Below are 18,505 nucleotides of genomic sequence, written 5' to 3'. Positions count from 1 at the left end.
GCAAAGTTACCATATTATAAAAGACCTTAAAAGAAAAAAAGTTTTCATTTTACTCTGGAAGAAACAAATCTATTGAACTTAAGCAGTGACAAGACTAGATCTATAAATGAGAAAGATTACTTTAGCAGTGGCATTAAAAGAAAGATAAGCAGACCTTGGAAACTGATGGGATATGAAATGCAGAGCAGAAGGAAGAAAAAACAACAAACCCAATGTTACAAATTTGGAAAAGAGATTAAAAGTAGTGCCACAGAAAGAAACAGATAAGGAGAAAATAGAGGATAAGTCAATTTGGGAGAAAAGTTTGAGTTTGAGGACCTATGAGGATGTCCATGTAGAAATGCTCAGAAAATAACTGGAGGCATGAGTGTGGAGCTCAGACCTGGGAGTTATCTGAATGAAGGAAGTAATAGAAACCAGAGAATTAAGAAAACAGTACTAAATCTAAACCTGAAAAACAAGAGTTTATAAAAAGAATGAAGAGCCAAAAAGATAGAGTGGTTAGAGAGGCTAAGGAAAAACTGAAGACTATTTAGTGTCTTTGAAGTGAAATGAACATAGAGTATCCAGTAGGAGGAGATATCTAAAAATGATATTATCTAGCATGTTATATATATTGGCTATTTATAACTATTATTTCCAGATAATGGCAGAAATAAACACAATCAAAATTAAATTTTTTTGTTTTGCTCTTTATAAAATCTTTTTAAGGTATTATAGTGAAATTGAAGATATTGAAAATCTATCAGTTGGCTGGCTTGCTGTGATAACTGTCTAAAATAACCATTGAGGTAATTATTCTATTTCCGAGGACTGCTTCAATACCTTCAAAGACTCAAGCTTCCATGTATACAGCTCGGGCATTTTCTTTTAAAACCCTCCAGACTCAGAGATACCCAGACTCAGGAACTTAAATCCATTAAGATCTGGAATGTTTAACACGTCTGGTAAAACTATTCTGATTAGTAAGTTAGTGAGGACAAATTCAGTTGGATTCAGAGTACTAGGTCATTTCCATAGCTGTCCAGTATGTCCACCTTGTTGCTATCTGTCCTGGGGCTGCATATACACCCATACTTCTCTGTCTCTCCCATTTGACTCTTTTATACCTTTGCTCACCAATCCTATAACTTCCCAGTCTATAACATCCTTTCCTTATCACTTTCCCTGTATACAATTTATAATATAAGCTGCTTGAGGTCAGGCTGTCAAGACTGTCTATAAGTTCCATGTTTAGGTATATATTAAGTACTTTATGAATGCTTTTCACTCATTCATCTTTATTTAACAGTGTGGGTACTTCCTCAACAATGCTTTCTAATATTATAACAGACTGTAGCAAGCATTATACACTTGGCTATGATATCACTATTAACAGTGAAAATTAGTTAACATGAAGGAAACTGATGGCTCTTGTGCCTTGGGGAAGGATGGATATGCATTTTAAAATGTAAAATGTGTTTTCTGTCTTTTATATTAAAATGTTCAATTCAAATCCAATACTATCCCATCTCCTAAAACTCTAGTATTTCATTCCTCAAAATTTCACAACATCATTACCCTTTTCTTGCACTTCCTATTCATACTCACTGTGATTAATACATCCACTAGCATTTTGAATCCTATTTCCTCTTGCCTCCTCAAAGAACTTGGCTCAGTAATCATTACTCTTTTTATGCATTTTCAATAGTTATACAAATTCAAGAGTAACAAAACTCACTATTTTTGTAAATCTAGCCTCTTGATATAGCTGGATATAGGACTTGAATAGGGTTTTATGATAATCTGAGCTTCATTCCCACCTCAGACACTTATAGGCTGTAACCTTGATTAAATCACTTAACTTTCTTAATCCACATCTATAAAATGGGGATACTAACAGCACCTATCTCCCAGAGTTGAGAAATAAATAAGACATTATATGTAAAGCCCTTTGTAAAACTTGAAGCATTATATAAATGTTAATTATTATTATTCCAGCCTTTGATTCTAGCTATTATTAATATTATTGCTACTAAGTTTCCAGTCATCTGAGTTCTTAACTTCAGTGTCAGCCTTTTTTTTACTCTTCTCATCTCTTATAATTCATTGGTTGCTGAATCTTATTGATTCTGTCTCCACAAGATCTTTTGCATCCAGATCCTTTTCTTCACTCATATTACTACTACCCTACTCTGGGTATTCATCATTTCTTGTTTGGACCTTTACCATAACTTCTGCTTCCAGTTTTTCACTTATACATAACTTTCTGAAATGAAGTCTGAAAACATTATTCTCTTGCTCAACAATCTCTTATGATTCTTTATATATCGTTCTCTCCCCCACCCCCCCAGACAATTGGGGTTAAGTGACTTGCCCAAGGTCACATAGCTAAAGTGTGTTAAGTGTCTGAGACCAGATTTGAATTCAGGTCCTCCTGACTTCAGGGCGGATGTTCTATCCATTGCACCACCTAGTTGCCCCCTTTTATGTATCTTATAATGAAATATAGCCTGGTACTTACAACTGTACACTCTGGGTCTAGACTTATTCTATATTATGTCCCTTTGATCCATTCTATGTTCTAATCAAATTATCTGTATTCTGACCTTGGCATTCTGTCTTCCTAATGCTATACCTTAGTACATGCTTGGGATATCCTATTTTCTCATTTCTCACTCTTAGAATTCTTTCTTTGCAGTGCAAGCTCAGCTACCACTTCCTCCAAAAGTCTTTCCTAGTCTTAATAGCTGATAGTATTAATTTTCTTCAAATCATTTTGTCATATATGTTTTAAATATTATATCTCCTGGTAGGGGGAAGTTTGGTAGCACAATGGATAGAGTGGTGGGCCTGATTTAGGAAGATTCATCTTCCTGAGTTCAAGTCTGGCTTCAGACACTTACTAGCTGTGTGACCCTTTATTATTTTTATTTTATTTTTTATTATCCATTTCTGTATTCACTATTTACTTAGTTCTCTACTTTTCAAAATCAGAGATCCTTTCTTATAGTGCTTGTGAAACTGTTCTCTCCAAAGAGACAGATTTTAGTCATTTGCCTTCTCCTTGTCATCTATCTCCATAACCAATCCTTTCTTTCCACTTACATGGCTACCATTCTCATATAAGCTTTCATCACCTTTCATCCAGACAATGGTAATAGCTTCCAAATTGTTGTTCCTGTCTTAAGATGTTCTCTTTTTTAATCTGTTCCTCATGAAGCTATCAAAGTCATATTTCTAGAACACAGTTCTAACAGTGTCACTCCCTTCTCAACAAACTCCAGGAAGTTCCTCATTATCTTCCAGGATCCTCTTGTCATTTAAAATATTTTAACAAAACTTTACCGTATCTTTCCAGCATTATTATTATATATATTTTTTCATTCATTCTATGGTCAACCAAAATATTCTCCTTGATATTTCTCATACAACATTAAACCCTTCTATCTTCATATCTTTGCACAGGATGGCCTATTCCTCATGCTCAGATTATACTCCCTCTTCATTTCTGTCATAGGTTTAACTATCATCTCTTTGCAAGTAACTTGTAGATCTGCATACTTATCAGTCCCAATCTTTCCCTCAAACTTAGGGAATGTCATTAGCTAAATAGTAAGTACTTAATATTTAAATTGCATGTTCTACTGACTATTAAGACTAGGAAAGACTTTTTGAAAGAAGTGGCACCAGAGCTTGCATCCTGAAGAAATAATTCTAAGAGTGAGAGATGAGAAAAAAGGATATTCCTTAACCTCAACATACCTTAAACCGAATTTATTATCTTTCCCCACAATATTCTTCCAAAGTTCTCTTTTTTTGGAAGACAACAGTATCCTCCCAACGCTCCCAGTCTGTAATCTTGGCATTATCCTTAAATCCTTATTATCACTTAACCCACAAATCCAATCAGTTGCCAAATGATGCCGTTTTTATCATCTCTCACAGGGGCTTTCCTCCATTCACACAGTTAAACACCTCCTTTCAGGGTCTTATCACTTTTAGGAGAGGAGTTCTTAACAGTTCTCCCTGACTGTGTCTCTCATCACTACCACCTATCTTATATAAGTACTTAACACACTGCCTGGCGTATATTATGTGTCTCCCATACTTAATAACTTCAACAGTATTGTCTCTGCACTGACCATCCACCTGAAATGCACTCTATCTTAACTTCACTTAAGATACTGCTCATATATCATATTTTACATGAAGCCTTTCATAATCCTTCTAGACACTTCAGCCCTCCCTCCTATAGTACCTTATATTTAAAGTCTGTATGTGTGCGCATCTGTGTCTGTAGGTAATTCTTAGCTTTATATTTTGATATAGAAAATGAAGACGACTCCATTTGAATGTAACTTTACTGCAAATGGGGCTGGTTTCACTTTTTTTGTACTTTTGTTCCTAGAGTCTAGAAGAATTTCTGGAATAGAATAGGCACTAAATGAAAGTTTAGTGACAGCCTCTTAGAATCTTTACTTTCTTTCAAAGTCAAGCTCAAAACACCACCTTTAAAATGATGCCTTTCCTGATATCTCTAGCTCCTGGTTCTTTCTTCCCAATATTATCCAATATTAATGTTTGTATATATTTTGTATTTATGTAGATGTCTTTCCTGATGGAATTTAATTTCCTTTAGCATTAGGAACGCTTATAGGAAGTTTTTTCCTATTATTCCTAGAGTCCATTACAGTGCTTAGAGAAAAGAAGTTTTGATCTATTAATTATTCTTTCTTAATAAAAGTCCACTCAATTAACTTCAAACAAACAATGCTCTTTGAATTCCTCATTTAACCTCTTTATGTTTACTTTACTTTTATTTGGCTGGGTTCTCAACTTTTTTTCAACTCCCAACTGTGATGTTTCCCAGTTCAATTTTACAAATATTTATTAAGTACTTACTATATTAAGCAATACCTATCTAAAATTAAAAAGAACAAACATTATAGGTTATGGAAAAAAGTTTTAAAAGCCTTTCCAGAAAAAACAACAAAGATGTCCATTATGACACCTACTATTTAACATATTTTTAGAAGTACTAACTATAGCAGTAAGTCAAGGAAAGAAATTGTGGTAATAAACAGACAAAATTTAGGAAATAAAACTATAGTTTAATGCATTTGATTTGGTTGTCTATCTCATAAATCCTAAAGTCAACCAAGAATTAATTAAAACAATGTGTAAATTCAGTAAAGTAACAGGATATCAAATTAAGTGTCTTAATATGCATAAGGCATTGTGCTAGATGCTGGGAATTCAAAGAAAAAAAATCAAAGCAGTTTCTAGCCTCCAATTTACAGTCTATTAGGTCTTATTCTTTACCTCACTCCTCCTCCTCATGTCAATCTCAACATAACTCTATGGTATATACTGATATCGTTGCCTATCAAATCTGCATGTCATGTACCTCTGAGCTCTCTGGTTACCTATCTCCAGAAGTATTTAGGACATCTTCAATTGTTTTCCTAATGACAGCTCTAATTAAATAAGTCTCAAACTGAGCTCATCTTTCCTCCTAAAGTCTTACTCGTCCTTCTGAATTTACTATTTCTGTTTGACACTATTTTTCAGAATCCCATATTCATAATTTTAGGGTTTACTTGGACATGAGATAAAGGATAAGAGAAGCGTTACCATCATCTCTCATATGAATTCTCTTTTCACTAATCTCAGGATCACTACCTCTTGTACAGATCCACATATCTACATTTCGGGCCTAATTTTTTTAAATTGTAGTAATTTTATTTATTTTTAATACATATTGCTTTACGAATCATGTTGGGAGAGAAAGATTAGAGCAATAGGGAAAAACCATGGGAGAGATAAAAAAAAAAAAAATAGAAAAAAGTGAATATAGCATGTCTTGATTCACATTCAATCTCTTAGTTCTTTTTCTGGATGCAGGAGACATTTCCTGTTTTCAAGATTATTCTAATGTTTCTTATGTACAGATCTGCTTGAAATGCTTCTCTTAAAAAAAATAAAGAATTCAATGATTCCCTTTTATCTTTTAAATAAAGTTCTTTTGGTCTGGTATTTCAGGCTCTTCACAACATGATACTATTTTACTTTTCCAGCTTTGTCTCACACTTCTATATTCTGTACATTCTAGACTACCACCAAACAGGACAAGTTTTTCTCTCTCCCTCCCAAATAAATACTATGGTGAATCCCACCACGCCTTTGCAGAAAATGCTTCTTATTACTCCCACCCCCTTCTCTTTTATTCTGAATTTCTACCCATTCTTTAAAATGCAAAACAAATTCTACCACACCCAAAAAATTTTTGGTGGTTTATCTTCCTCCCGTACAAAAACTGACCACAATGTTCCCCATACACCTACATTTTGTTTTGCTAGTGCAGTTATATATTATAGCAATTTGTGTTAGAAGAATCCAGTGGCTTAGTGGATAGAATAATAAGCTTGGAATCAGAAAGTCCTAATCATGTTACCCTGGGCAAGTCATTTAGATTCTTTTTACACTCCTCCACTGGAAAAGGAAATGACAAATCACATCAGTATCTTTACTAAGAAAACTCCAAGCTAAGCACTGGTACACTAAGCTCCACAGGTTGAAGAAGAGTCAGACCTAACTAAACAAAAACAACAATGTAGTTATGCATTATAACTATCTGTGTTTACAAACTAAATTCATTACAGGAAAGAAATAAATCTCAATTAGACTATAATTTAACCTAGTATGTAACGGGTATTTCAAATGTTTCAAAAGTTATACTTACTGCTGTAACCATCATATGTTAACCTCATCTAGATGCTTACATAATTCTGTAATTAGAGATAAACAATGTTTATATTTAAGAGATTAAGAGACTTGTCAAAGTAAAGAAGATTTGGAGACATAAGAAGAAAAGTAGTCCACAGTATAAGAGAAAGAAAAATAAACAGAAAGATAGGAAAAGCATCCAGGCACTGAGGTATCAGAAAAGACAAGACTAGGTAGTTTCTAGAACTGAAGGGCTGTCAACAATATTCAATATTAACAAGAAAAGATGAAGGATGAGAATAGAAAATGTAATTGGATTTGGTAACGAGGATTTATGAGAGTATAATTTCTGTAGTAGATGGTATGGGAACAGACTTCTTAGGTTTAAAAAAAATGTATAAGTAATTAAGTAGTGATATTTTGATGGGAAGTGATGTTGGTAGATAAAGATAATTCAATTCAAAAAATGAAGTATTAAAAAGAAAAAGAAGTAATTTAGCTATAGATGGTGGTAGGACCAAGCAGAAGAACTTAGAAGCCAGAGGAAAGATGTATTTTTGAGGACAGAATAGAATTAACAAAAAAGGAAAAGTCTGAAGATGCTAGAAAAGAGAAAATGTGCATAAGTTTTTAGAATCAATTCTTTGAAAGCTAAAAAAAGGTATTTTTTTGCATGCGATAAAATTAGGTAGAAAAATTTTAGACCATAAAAAGAAAATGAAGTTTGCCTTTGATGATGTATAAAGCCTGATTAAAAACTGTCCTTTGTACAGATCAAGTGTTAAAAATTGTAACTTGTAAATATAAAAGCTATTGAGCAAAAAACCCTTAAAATATAATATACTTACTATATTTCATTGAGCTAACTATGTTCCTACTCAAGATAGTTTTTAATTAAAGAAGTTATACCTATTTTATATTTCTTTGGTCAAAAGAAGTCCAATATAAAGAATGGAAGAACAACAAATAAGATAAACTTAAATGAGATCTTGATGTGAACACACAGAAATGGGAAAATTGGATACCAGATATAAACTAGTAATTTCACCTCTATCTTTGCCTGTTGAAAGACACTTGAAAATGACCATTCTCAGATCCAGTCCCTCCTTTAGCCAGATCTTATCCATAATCTTTATCATTTGTAAAGCCAACATATCTTGCCGTAGATCTTCACCAACCTTAAAATGAAAAGAAATAAAAGGACCACTCTTTTAGGAGTCTTAATAGACTATATTCTTTAAAAGCTAAGAGAAATTAATTTAGAAACTGTTTTAAAAACAAGCTTTTTTTTCTAGGATTTTAACAATTATTCCAAGGACAATCAAAGAAAGCAAGAAAAAGAGAATAGGAAATTCTTTAATTCTTCTTTAGAACTCAGCATATAAGAAGCATAATCCAGATTTGCTCATCCTGACAAATAATGAAGATAAATAATTCTTTACTTTTTCAATCAGTAGTTTCCTATCGATAATTTTTTTTACATGTGAAAACATCTTGAAAACTCACAAAAGCCTTCATCTTTGAAGCTACTTCTACAGGCAAAGGAAAAAGAGAATAAGAGGCCCAGAGTAGGCACAATTTGAGCAAGACTGATAGGAAAGACAGAACAAATATTTTTCTTTGCTTTTAAAAAGTTGCTTATTATTGTTTTGTTCTTCTCCTGTTAAAGCCTAAAATCTGGAAGTGAGGATTTTTGTCCCTAGTCTTATAATTTTATTTTCCTTTTCATTTTTGTTGACAATAACTGTTGATAATTTCAGAATTCATTTTTTAAAAAAATTTAAATGCTTGCTTTTTATAAAGTTAAAAAAACCAGTGTTTACCCATAGGATCATATAAAAATTCCTCATGTATAAAATATATGACATTCTGTGAATGGGATTATAAGAAAAAAGAAATTAAGTGGATAATGTGGGAGAAAGGAGCTGTGGCTCCATATATGAGTGAGATAGCAGTAAAGGGTAATGATCATAGTTCAAGCATTTATTTTTATGCCCAATGAAACTGGTTTTTACTAAAGGACTAGGCATCATTTCCATATACATTTGTAAGGTATATTCCTATCCCCAAGAATATACTACTTGATAACATATCTCTTGAGTAATTAAATTTTTTTTGGTTAAAATTACTGAAATTACTATGTCTTTGAAAAAAATTAACCTTTGGTGTTGTTTCCTCATCTTTAAATGAGGGAGTTTTACTAGGTGACCTATTTAGATCTTATTTAACTCTAAAATCTAATTTATGACAAGAAAGTCTCCTATAAAATATTTTGGGGGATATTTAATGTACAATAGAAAAAAAGTTCAAATCATACTTCATCACCTTACTATATGAGCTTGGACAAGACCTTTCTAAATTTCAAGATTTTCACCTGAAAGGGTTTGGATTAAGAATCTTAATTTGATGGTTTCTAAACTGCTTCTAGTTCTAAATTTATAATTCCCTTTATGACTTCCCATGTTCTGAAGCTATTGTACATATGTTTCTCCAAGGAAGCTTTGCTCATGCAGCTGATCTTACTCTTATTTTGACATCTTAAGGACTATTCACTTATTCTCATTTTTGATACATGGCCATATCCTCAAGAATTTCTTATTACTTTGTGAACTTTTACACAGGGATTGATGGAAATTGTTTACTGCTTTGGGTATTTATAATTTTAGCTCTTACAAGATTATGGTTTTGATGATTTGAAGTTATATCCTATGATTTTTTTCTTCCTGCTAGATCAAGCAATGTCTCTTACACAAAATCTAAACAAAAGAAGAATTCCCTATTGATGGTAAGACTCTTCAAATGTTTCTGTTATACATAATACTGTAAGGAACAAATATGTAAAATATTGCAAAACTTACTCAATGAAATCAACAACTGCATAAAAATGACCAATCTAACAATTTACATGAGGAAAAATGAAGTGGAAGACAAATACACATGTGTTTGACTTGATGATGATGCTCAGTGAAACTACTGAATGAAATTTTCCCTGCAGCCATAGAAATTTATGTTTTAAAAATCACTTTTTTAAAAACCAGCAAAAATCTCCATTTTTCTCTCTCCTGTCTCCTCTTCCCCACTGAGAAAAGAAAAAGCTTAAGACAATCATATATAATCAAAAAATAAATTTCCAAATTGGTCATGTCCAAAAAAAGAAAAAATCTATGTCTCATTCTGCACTGTTAAGTCAGGAGTAGGATAATATGTTTCATCATTCATCCTCAGGAATCATGTTCGGTCATTATACTTATGAGTTCCCAATTCTTTTCAAAGTCGCTTGCCTTTATTTAGAATATTGTTGTCACTGTAATAATTATTCTCTTGAATTTGTTCACTTCACTCTGTGTCAGTTCATACAAGTCTTCCAGGTTTCTTTGAACCATTCTTATTACATTTTAGAGTTCAATAAAATTCCATGACATTTAGATACCATAATTTGTATAGCTATTCTCCAAATTGATGGGCACCCTGTCCAATTCTCATTCCTACCCCAAAAAGAGCTAACAATATTTTTGTATATTATTAAGAGTTTGTACTGCTTAGGATTAATCCTTCCTTTAATCTTAGCCTCTCTCTTTTTTTTAATTAAAGCTTTTTATTTACAAAACATATGCATGGGTAATTTTTCAACATTGACCCTTGCGAAACTTTTTGTTCCAAATTTTTCCCTCCTTCCCCCCATTCCCTCTCCTGGATGACAGATAGTCCAATACATGTTAAATATGTTAAAATATATGTTAAATCCAATATATGTATACATGTTTATACAGTTATCTTGTGGCACCAAAAAAAAAAAAAAAAAAACTGACCTAGGAAGAAAAAAAAAACTGAGAAGGAAAATGAAATGCAAGCAAACATCAACAGAAAGCATGAAAATTCTAGCCTCTTTAAATTCTCCTTTTCCTATTGAATGATATGCATCTTTATATTCAATTTTTTGTATGTATTCTTCTTTCCTTTGACCAGTTAAAAAGACTGAAGCTCAAGAATAAGCCACTTTCCCCTACTTCCTACCATTTCGTCCTCCAAAAAAGAACATCTTTTCCCCTGTTTCCACTCTTGAGATCATCAAGGCATAATAGAAACACTCTCAGGCCTTCTCTGATTAGATTCCCTTTTATGATCCCCAGATGATAACAAGGTTCAAAGTAGATACATATTTGATTGTTAAGAAGTTTATTCTTGCTTCGTACTTTACCATCATTACAATTTATCTTTTCATGTTGCTCTTAATTATTTGAATTTTAAATTTTTTCTGCATCTCTGGTCTTTTTATCAGGTAAGATTTCAAGTCTTCTATTTCATTAAAAACCCATTTTTTCTCCCTATAGCATTATACCAAGTTTTGGTAGATAAGTTTTCTTTGGCTGTGAGTCCAGATGCTTTGCCTTCTGGAATATCATATTCTAAACTCTCTACTCCTTTTGAGGGGCTACTGCTCTTGCATATATGAGTCGGATGGTAGTTAGTTTCTTAGTACTTGAATTATTTCTTTTTGGCTGCTTGCAGTATTTTTCTTGAAAAATGCTGTTTTAGTGGATCACTGACACATTGTTGGAGGAACTGTGAATGGAACCAACCATTGTGGAGAACAATTTGGAAATATGCTTAAAAAGTTATCCAACTGTGCATACCCTTTGACCCAGAAATGTTTCTATTGGGATTATATCCAAAGAAATCTTAAAGGAGGGAAAGGGAAAGGGAAAGTGGCAGCCCTTTTTGTAGTGGCAAGAAACTAGAAATGGAATGAATGCTCATCAACTGGAGAATGGCTGAATAAACTGTGGTATATGAATGAATGTTATAGGATATTATGATTCTGTAAGAAATGACCAGCAGGTAATTTAAAAAAAAAAGAACATTAGGAATAATACTGAAAGAATTAGAAGCTTATCAGCATATTGACTAATCAAGATTTCATAAAACTAACAATAAAACATGTTATCCACTTATTGATAGAGATATCAAATATTCAGAATGCAGAATGAGACAAATGATTAATATAGAAATGTGTGTTTAAAAAAAAAAAAAAAAGAAATGACCAGCAGGATGATTTGAGAAAGGCCTGGAGAGACTTACATGGACTGATTCTGAATGAAATAAGCAGAACCAGGAGATCATTGTACATGGCAAAACACTATACAACGATCAATTCTGATGGACATGGCTCTTTTCAACAATGAGATGATTCAAATCAGTTCCACTTGCTCAGTGATGAAGAAAGCCATCTACACCCAGAGAGAGGACAGTGGGAACTGAATGTGAACCATAACATAACATTTTCTCACTCTCTCTGTTGTGTGCTTGCATTTTGTTTTTCGCAGTTTTTTTCTTCCTTCTTGATCTGATTTTTCTTGTGCAGCAAGAACAAAACAGTTTTTGCAAGGATCAACATTGAAATTGCCCATGCATATGCTTTGTAAATAAAAAGCTTTAATAAAAAAAGAAAAATGCTGTTTTAGAATCATTCTGGGTTTTTCTCTTGAGCTTTCCTAAAACCACACTAGCTGTTTACATTTAGATCCTTTTTTCCCCCTTTAGGTTTTGCATTATTCCAGGAGCTCAGACCAATTCTTCAGTGTTCCCAAAGTGGTCTGAATTAGGCCAAAAATCTGACTGCTTCCTCTGTGGTCTGAATTCTACAAATTCCTGATCTGGGTTTGGATCTGATGAACAGTAAATGCCACTATACTCAGCCCCTATCAATCATCTAGAAAATGCCAGTTTCAAGCTGACTGAATTGTAAGTTTCCCTTTGGTCTCAGATTTCTGTCCTAAATTATCCCTCTGCAGGTTTCACATGTGGCTAAATGTTGGTACTAAATTCCTATTCTTTATCTAGGGTATAAACCACACAACTACTAAATGTTTTTATACTTGCTTCTATACTTTTTATTATTATTATTTTTAGCCACACATTTTAGCATTTTTTTTTTTAGTAGTAGCCTGCAACTTACCCTGAAATGCCACTCTTGATTATATTACAGGTTCTTTCCTCAGTCCTTCCTGGATCACAGTCCTTCCTGTGTATTTGGTGACAAAGCTGCCACTTGGAACCTGTTCCCATTCTCTGCCACATTATGGGTCTGAGACTGCATAAAGTCTGGGCATAAAGCCTCTACCTGAATGATGGAATGCTTCACAAAACCCCACACTTCTACCCAAATTCATCACTGTCTGCAAAATTCCCTATTTCCTTATGCCAACTTGCAATGGAAAAATGAGTCACTGTGATTTTTCCTTCTATTTCCCCATCAGAGTTTAGTGTTGGATGTATTTTCTGGATCTATGTGAAGGAGCTTCTTTGGGGGGAATGAAAGTTCAGCTCTATGTCTTGCTATTTCACTATCTTGGTTTTTTCTCCTTTGAATCTTATGTAATTTTAATAATACTTATAAGAAAAACTCTGAAAAACGTGTACAAACAATAAAATATTTTGTTGGTATACAAACTGTCAATAATGTGAGCATAGGGAAGCAGTCTTCCAAAGTTATTATATAAAGTCTGATATTTCCTTTGAGGATTTCTATACAGGATATCCTCAAGGTATTCACTGACTATTTTCATAAGATTTGAGATAAAGTATATTGGGATTTACTACTGAATTATTAGTTGCATTTCCTGTTGCAATGCCCTCCAAAAAAAAAAAAAAAGTTATTTCTTAATCATTTCTACATTTCTGAAATATTCTTGTTCTTTTAGATATCTTGGCAATTAATTCCTGAGTGCCTTAAAAATGTATTACTGTCAGCACATATTTGTTGTACTGATATTTGATCGGGACTCTGTGTGTGTGTGTGTGTGTGTGTGACACACACACATATATCTATGTATACATGTGTGTGACACACACACATATATCTATGTATACTATGTTGCAATTTTGCACTTTTGTGTATATGTCTTTGTGGAGGAAGGAAGGAGGAGGAAGAAGAGAAAGAAAGAGATAAGCAGACAGAGACAGAGAGAGAATGTGAATTTTGATTTGTTTTCTCTTCCCAGTGGATTAACATAGCTAAAAGTTAGGTCAATTGATTTTACTAAGTTGTATATTTTTATAATATTCAAAGTAAAAAATTAAAAAAAACTATCAGCTTAAGTTGAAAGAAAATGTGTTTGGAGAAAGAACAGGCTAAAAAAACACATATTCCATCACTTAGAATTTTCTTTTGTTAATGTTACTACCTAAATCCCTCTTTAATGCAAAATTAGGTCACAAATATCATCATATGACCCATCCTACAAATGATTTTTTCTCTCTTACTAGCCCAAACCTTATCTTCCTTCTTCTCTAGTTAGTTGCTATTGTTTTTATCTTCTTACACTTTTCTCTCTTTCATTAGTACTTTTACCAGAATGGACACTTTGGGTTCAATGACAATATATGTGTATATAAGAAAGAAACGGCTTTCCTTTTCTAGAGACAACAACTAAGGCTTATTCCTTCTATGCTTTTGTTCTTTACTAGACAATGTGAAGGCTATCCAGGCTATCTCATGACCCTCTCTCAAATCTGTAAACAGTCTAGCAGAGGCATCACTGTGGCTTCCATTGTCCTTTCTGAAGATGTTTCTGGTTATGTGGAGCTTTGTCCCACACAAAGCACAAAAAGCTTTGGGATATGTAATTTCAAAATCTATTTTATATTTTCTAATATGAAATGCTTTCCAAAGTAGAGGTGTACTAGATTTAGTTATTCCAAAATATAATTTCTATTTTAAAATTTTCTATTTTAAATAGATATAGTTTCTATTTTATTTCTAATTCAAAAGTTTTTAAATCAAATCACCCTTTAGGACACTGTGGATTCTATTTTAGCCTAATACATTCCAGGTAAATAATAAGTACTTTCCATAAACGCTCTCACCCCTAATCTATGGTTTAGGACCTGTTTCTCCATCACTATAATAGTACTGTAGCTAGAGTGTTCTCCTTAAGGTTAGCCAGCTCTGGGAAGGTCTCGTTTCTTTTTCTTTTTATGACTAGAATGAATAGAAGCCTTAGTAAAAGAGCAATGAAAATATGAGATACACAGACAGCTTACAGAATGGGTAGATTCCAAAGAATTGTCAATACAAAGTAATTTTGCTCTCCGATATAAGCAAAAAATAAGGAGAAAGAAAGTATAATTAAGGCTAATGAAAATAACACACATTCATTTACTCATTTTTCTTGTATTAGAAAGAAGAAAATCTTACCTTAAACATGACATTGATTTCCTCCCCTAAAGGATCGGCATTTACCATTGTGACTTTCAGAGGAACTGCATTAGAACTGAAGAAGGAACATGTCTGCAAATATAACATGTATTATATGTGGAAAATTTAATGTAGGAATGGGTATAGCATCATATTAGACATGTTCCCCTTATTTGTGACTTTAAGTCATGAAACCAGTGAGAAGAATTAGTAGCAGTATTTGCTTATTAAAAAGAATGAAGAAAAGACAGAGCTTTTACTCCCCACATTAAGTGGAGATGACAATTTTTTTAAAATTCAGACTTAAATAAAATAAAATACAATAACAAAGCTAATATAAATTCATGAAGCCAGCTGAAAGAAAGTCCTCAATATAACAATATTTTTTATGAAAAAATGTTTACACAATTCAGACACTCATTACTAGATTTCAACATTGTATAGTTATCTTGTCAAATCAAAATGGTACATGTACCTTATTAAACTCTGTTTTCTAAAAGCAACAATTACAAGTTTCAAACAGGTACATTTGGGCTTGATTAAAAAAAAACTAACAATTATAATTACCTAAAAGTAGAATTAATTGTCATGGATAGTAGTGGGCTTTGTTCAAAGGAGGTCCTTCTTACAAACACTGGCTATCAATCAATCAATCATAAACATTTATTAAGTACTTACTATGTAGCACTGTGGCAAGCACTGGAGTGGACTAACCTACCACTTGTTCATTATTTGGTGGAAGAAATTCTCATTTAGTTAAGTATTGAAATAATGGACACTTAAGATCTCCAACTCTGAGATTTTTATGAATAAGCCATGATTTTTAGGATTTTCATAAATTACACTGCAGAAACATAAGCCCATATAATAATATTATAATGTTCACATAAGTATGAGGAAGACATTTGTCTTCCTTGACCTCTTGGATTTCCATGTTACATACAATGCTTAAAGCAACAGCAAGAAACAGAAATTCTAAATCCTCATCTAAGAAATTAAATATTTTCACAATGAGTAGAAAATGATTCATTTCATACATAAAAAGCAAAACTTCTCAGACCATATACATCTTAGAAATACACTCTACTGGAATCACTGTGGAATTTTTTTTATTCTCGTGGATGACTTGATAGGAAATTCACATCATCATTATTATTATTATTATTATGTCTTTTTCAAAATATATAAACTTTGCAGTTGGTTTTGAATGACTTTAAATGGTCTGCCAAATTTCAGGAGGGTCTTTATGGTCATTCATTAACAAATAGATATGACAAAATACGTACAAGAAGACTTTTCCAATATCTGGGTTTAAATTTATCCATGTAACTCCAGCTACATCATCATACTTCTACCTGTCTACTGCCTTCTTTGCATTGACTGTTTGAAAATATTATGTCAATATAAATGTATATTATTTCGTACCTTAATATTCAGTTCTTTTGCCACAAGACTTGGATTGAGAGGAAGACGACATTTATTTCTTAAGAAAAAGGACTGTACACGTTCCATGCTCCTTTGAAGGACAACCTATGAAAAAGACACATCTAAGTATATGTGAAATGATCAGATTGCTGCTGTATCGCTTTTTAATTGATAACACTTGAAATTGATCAATTTTGTCCTATAATTGCCTAAGTCATGATTTTTTATCTTTGATCCTAATTAGTTCAGAAATTCAGATGCTCAGTAAAGAGTTAAAAATACAGAAACGCAGTTATCTTAATCGCTAATCTATTCTTGTGTCAAGGAAATCTGTTAGCCTTGAAGAATGCAAGTGGAATGTGATCTAGTGTTTAGACTACCAAATTAACCTTCAAGGATGTCTGGTTTGTTATCTAAAGAAGTCTGGCACATTATCTCTAACTTTTCAGGTGGACTCAAACAATGAAGATTTCTTAGTCATAGGAGGGACAAAGGGGTTTTTGCTAATCCCTCATTCCCAATTTCAAAATATACTGTTTCCTCATACTTAAGCTCTGTATAAAATCATATTGATTTTTATGATACTCACCTCTTTTAACCAATCATTACTTTCTCTCTACCTATCACCATCACTGGTAGATGAAGAAAATACCATAGATATAATAGTAATAAATGTTAGGAAACTCTTCCATGATGTCTTTGTGGACAAAATAGAAAGTAATATGCAACTAATCAGATAAATTTGGAACTTGATTAAAATCTATATCCCAAGAGTCTAGATCACTAGAATGACACGAACATAGATGGAAAAACTGTGAGGATCTGTTCTTAGTCCTGTTTTGTTCATCATTTGAGGTCAACAACTTGGATGAAAACATCAAAATAATGATTATAATGAGTAAAATGAAGTTGGAAGAAATAGTCAATACTTTGGGTGACAGAATTAGGATCCAAAAAGCTCCTGACAGGCTAAAATAATGAACTAAACTTATTAAAATGAAATTTAATTCAAATACATATAAAGTCATGGACCTAGGCTCAAAAAGTCAATTGCACAAATTCAAGATGAGTGAAATGAAAAAGACAAAAACTCAGTGCTTCAATGAGCAGCAAACTCAATTGAATCAACAGTATTAGCCAAAAATTAATGTGATCTTAGGTTACATGTACAGAAATATATATCTTCAATATTCTCAAAAAGAGAATATATAATAATTCCATTGTGTTCTGTGTTGGACAGCTCAAAGCTCAAATATTATATTCAGTACTGGACCATTTTTTCACCTTTTTCTTCCTTTTTTTGAAAAATACATTTCATTGATACTTTTTGTCTTTATCATAGACTAATAAAAGGTACTATTCCAACCCCCCATTTTTACCATCCATTTAAAAAAGAAAAAACAAAACTGCCCACTACAATGACTCTTTTTGACAAAATCACATTCTGCCCTTTGGTCTCCTGCACATCTCTACTGAAACAACAGATATATGCTTCATTATTTCTACTTCAGGACCATAACTTATTTTTTCATGTGCTCATAGTTTGGTGTTATTCTTAGAAATATTTTCATTCATATTACTATAAACAATGTGTATATTATTCTTTTGATCAGCTTCTTTCATTCTACATTTTTTTTTTTTTTTTTTTTTTGCTGAGGCAATTGGGGTTAAGTGGCTTGCTTAGGGTCACACTGGTGACCCTGTGTCTGAGACCCTAGTTTCTGAGATCATATTTGAACTCAACTCCTCCTGACTTCACAGCTTGTGCTCTATCCACTGTGCCACCTAGCTGCCCCATCATTTCTTATATTATTCTGTATCTTGGAATTCCTCATATTTGTCATTTCTTACTGCATGAATTATTATTTTATCTTCATGTACCCCAGTTTTTATTTTGAACATTCATTCTGCAATTGATAGATACATGGCACCTACTCTTTTTTTTCCCCCTTGGTTCTATGGTTTTAGTTTTAAGTCTTATTATCTTATTTATTCTCCCAATCACTCTACCATATCCTTTGCTGTGTATCTTCTTAACTGTGTATACTGCCCAACCTTCAGGCCTAGGCCTTCTCCTTTCTCTCTACAATCATCACTAGAAGTACACTTTTAGCTTATTTATTATCTCTATACAAATGACACCCAAATTTATATATGTAACCCTAACTAGACATA

General features: G+C 32.6%; 1 protein-coding gene and 1 long non-coding RNA gene across 4 annotated transcripts in view; one reads left to right on the top strand and one right to left on the bottom strand.

Annotated features, from left to right (window-relative positions):
• PIK3C2A (phosphatidylinositol-4-phosphate 3-kinase catalytic subunit type 2 alpha) overlaps positions 1 to 18,505 on the bottom strand; it is a 149,060-nt gene that overhangs the window by 21,522 nt on the left and 109,033 nt on the right. For all 3 annotated transcript variants that reach the window (XM_031941880.1, XM_031941879.1, XM_031941881.1), the window contains exons 20-22: positions 16,331 to 16,435; positions 14,906 to 14,998; positions 7,757 to 7,886 (exon numbers count right to left, since the gene is read on the bottom strand). In XM_031941880.1, the coding sequence (XP_031797740.1) occupies positions 7,757 to 7,886; positions 14,906 to 14,998; positions 16,331 to 16,435 (328 nt within the window). The remainder of the gene's footprint in view (positions 1 to 7,756; positions 7,887 to 14,905; positions 14,999 to 16,330; positions 16,436 to 18,505) is intronic.
• On the top strand, positions 573 to 12,780 carry LOC116419784. Its single transcript, XR_004230087.1, has 4 exons — positions 573 to 791; positions 9,439 to 9,493; positions 12,250 to 12,450; positions 12,695 to 12,780. It is a non-coding gene; the product is annotated as an uncharacterized LOC116419784 (long non-coding RNA).

Source organism: Sarcophilus harrisii, chromosome 6 (assembly GCF_902635505.1).
Source record: "Sarcophilus harrisii chromosome 6, mSarHar1.11, whole genome shotgun sequence".
Classification (NCBI taxonomy): Eukaryota; Metazoa; Chordata; class Mammalia; order Dasyuromorphia; family Dasyuridae; genus Sarcophilus; species Sarcophilus harrisii.
The sequence above is the reverse complement of the archived record's forward strand: the minus strand, read 5'-3'. Positions and strand labels throughout refer to the sequence as shown.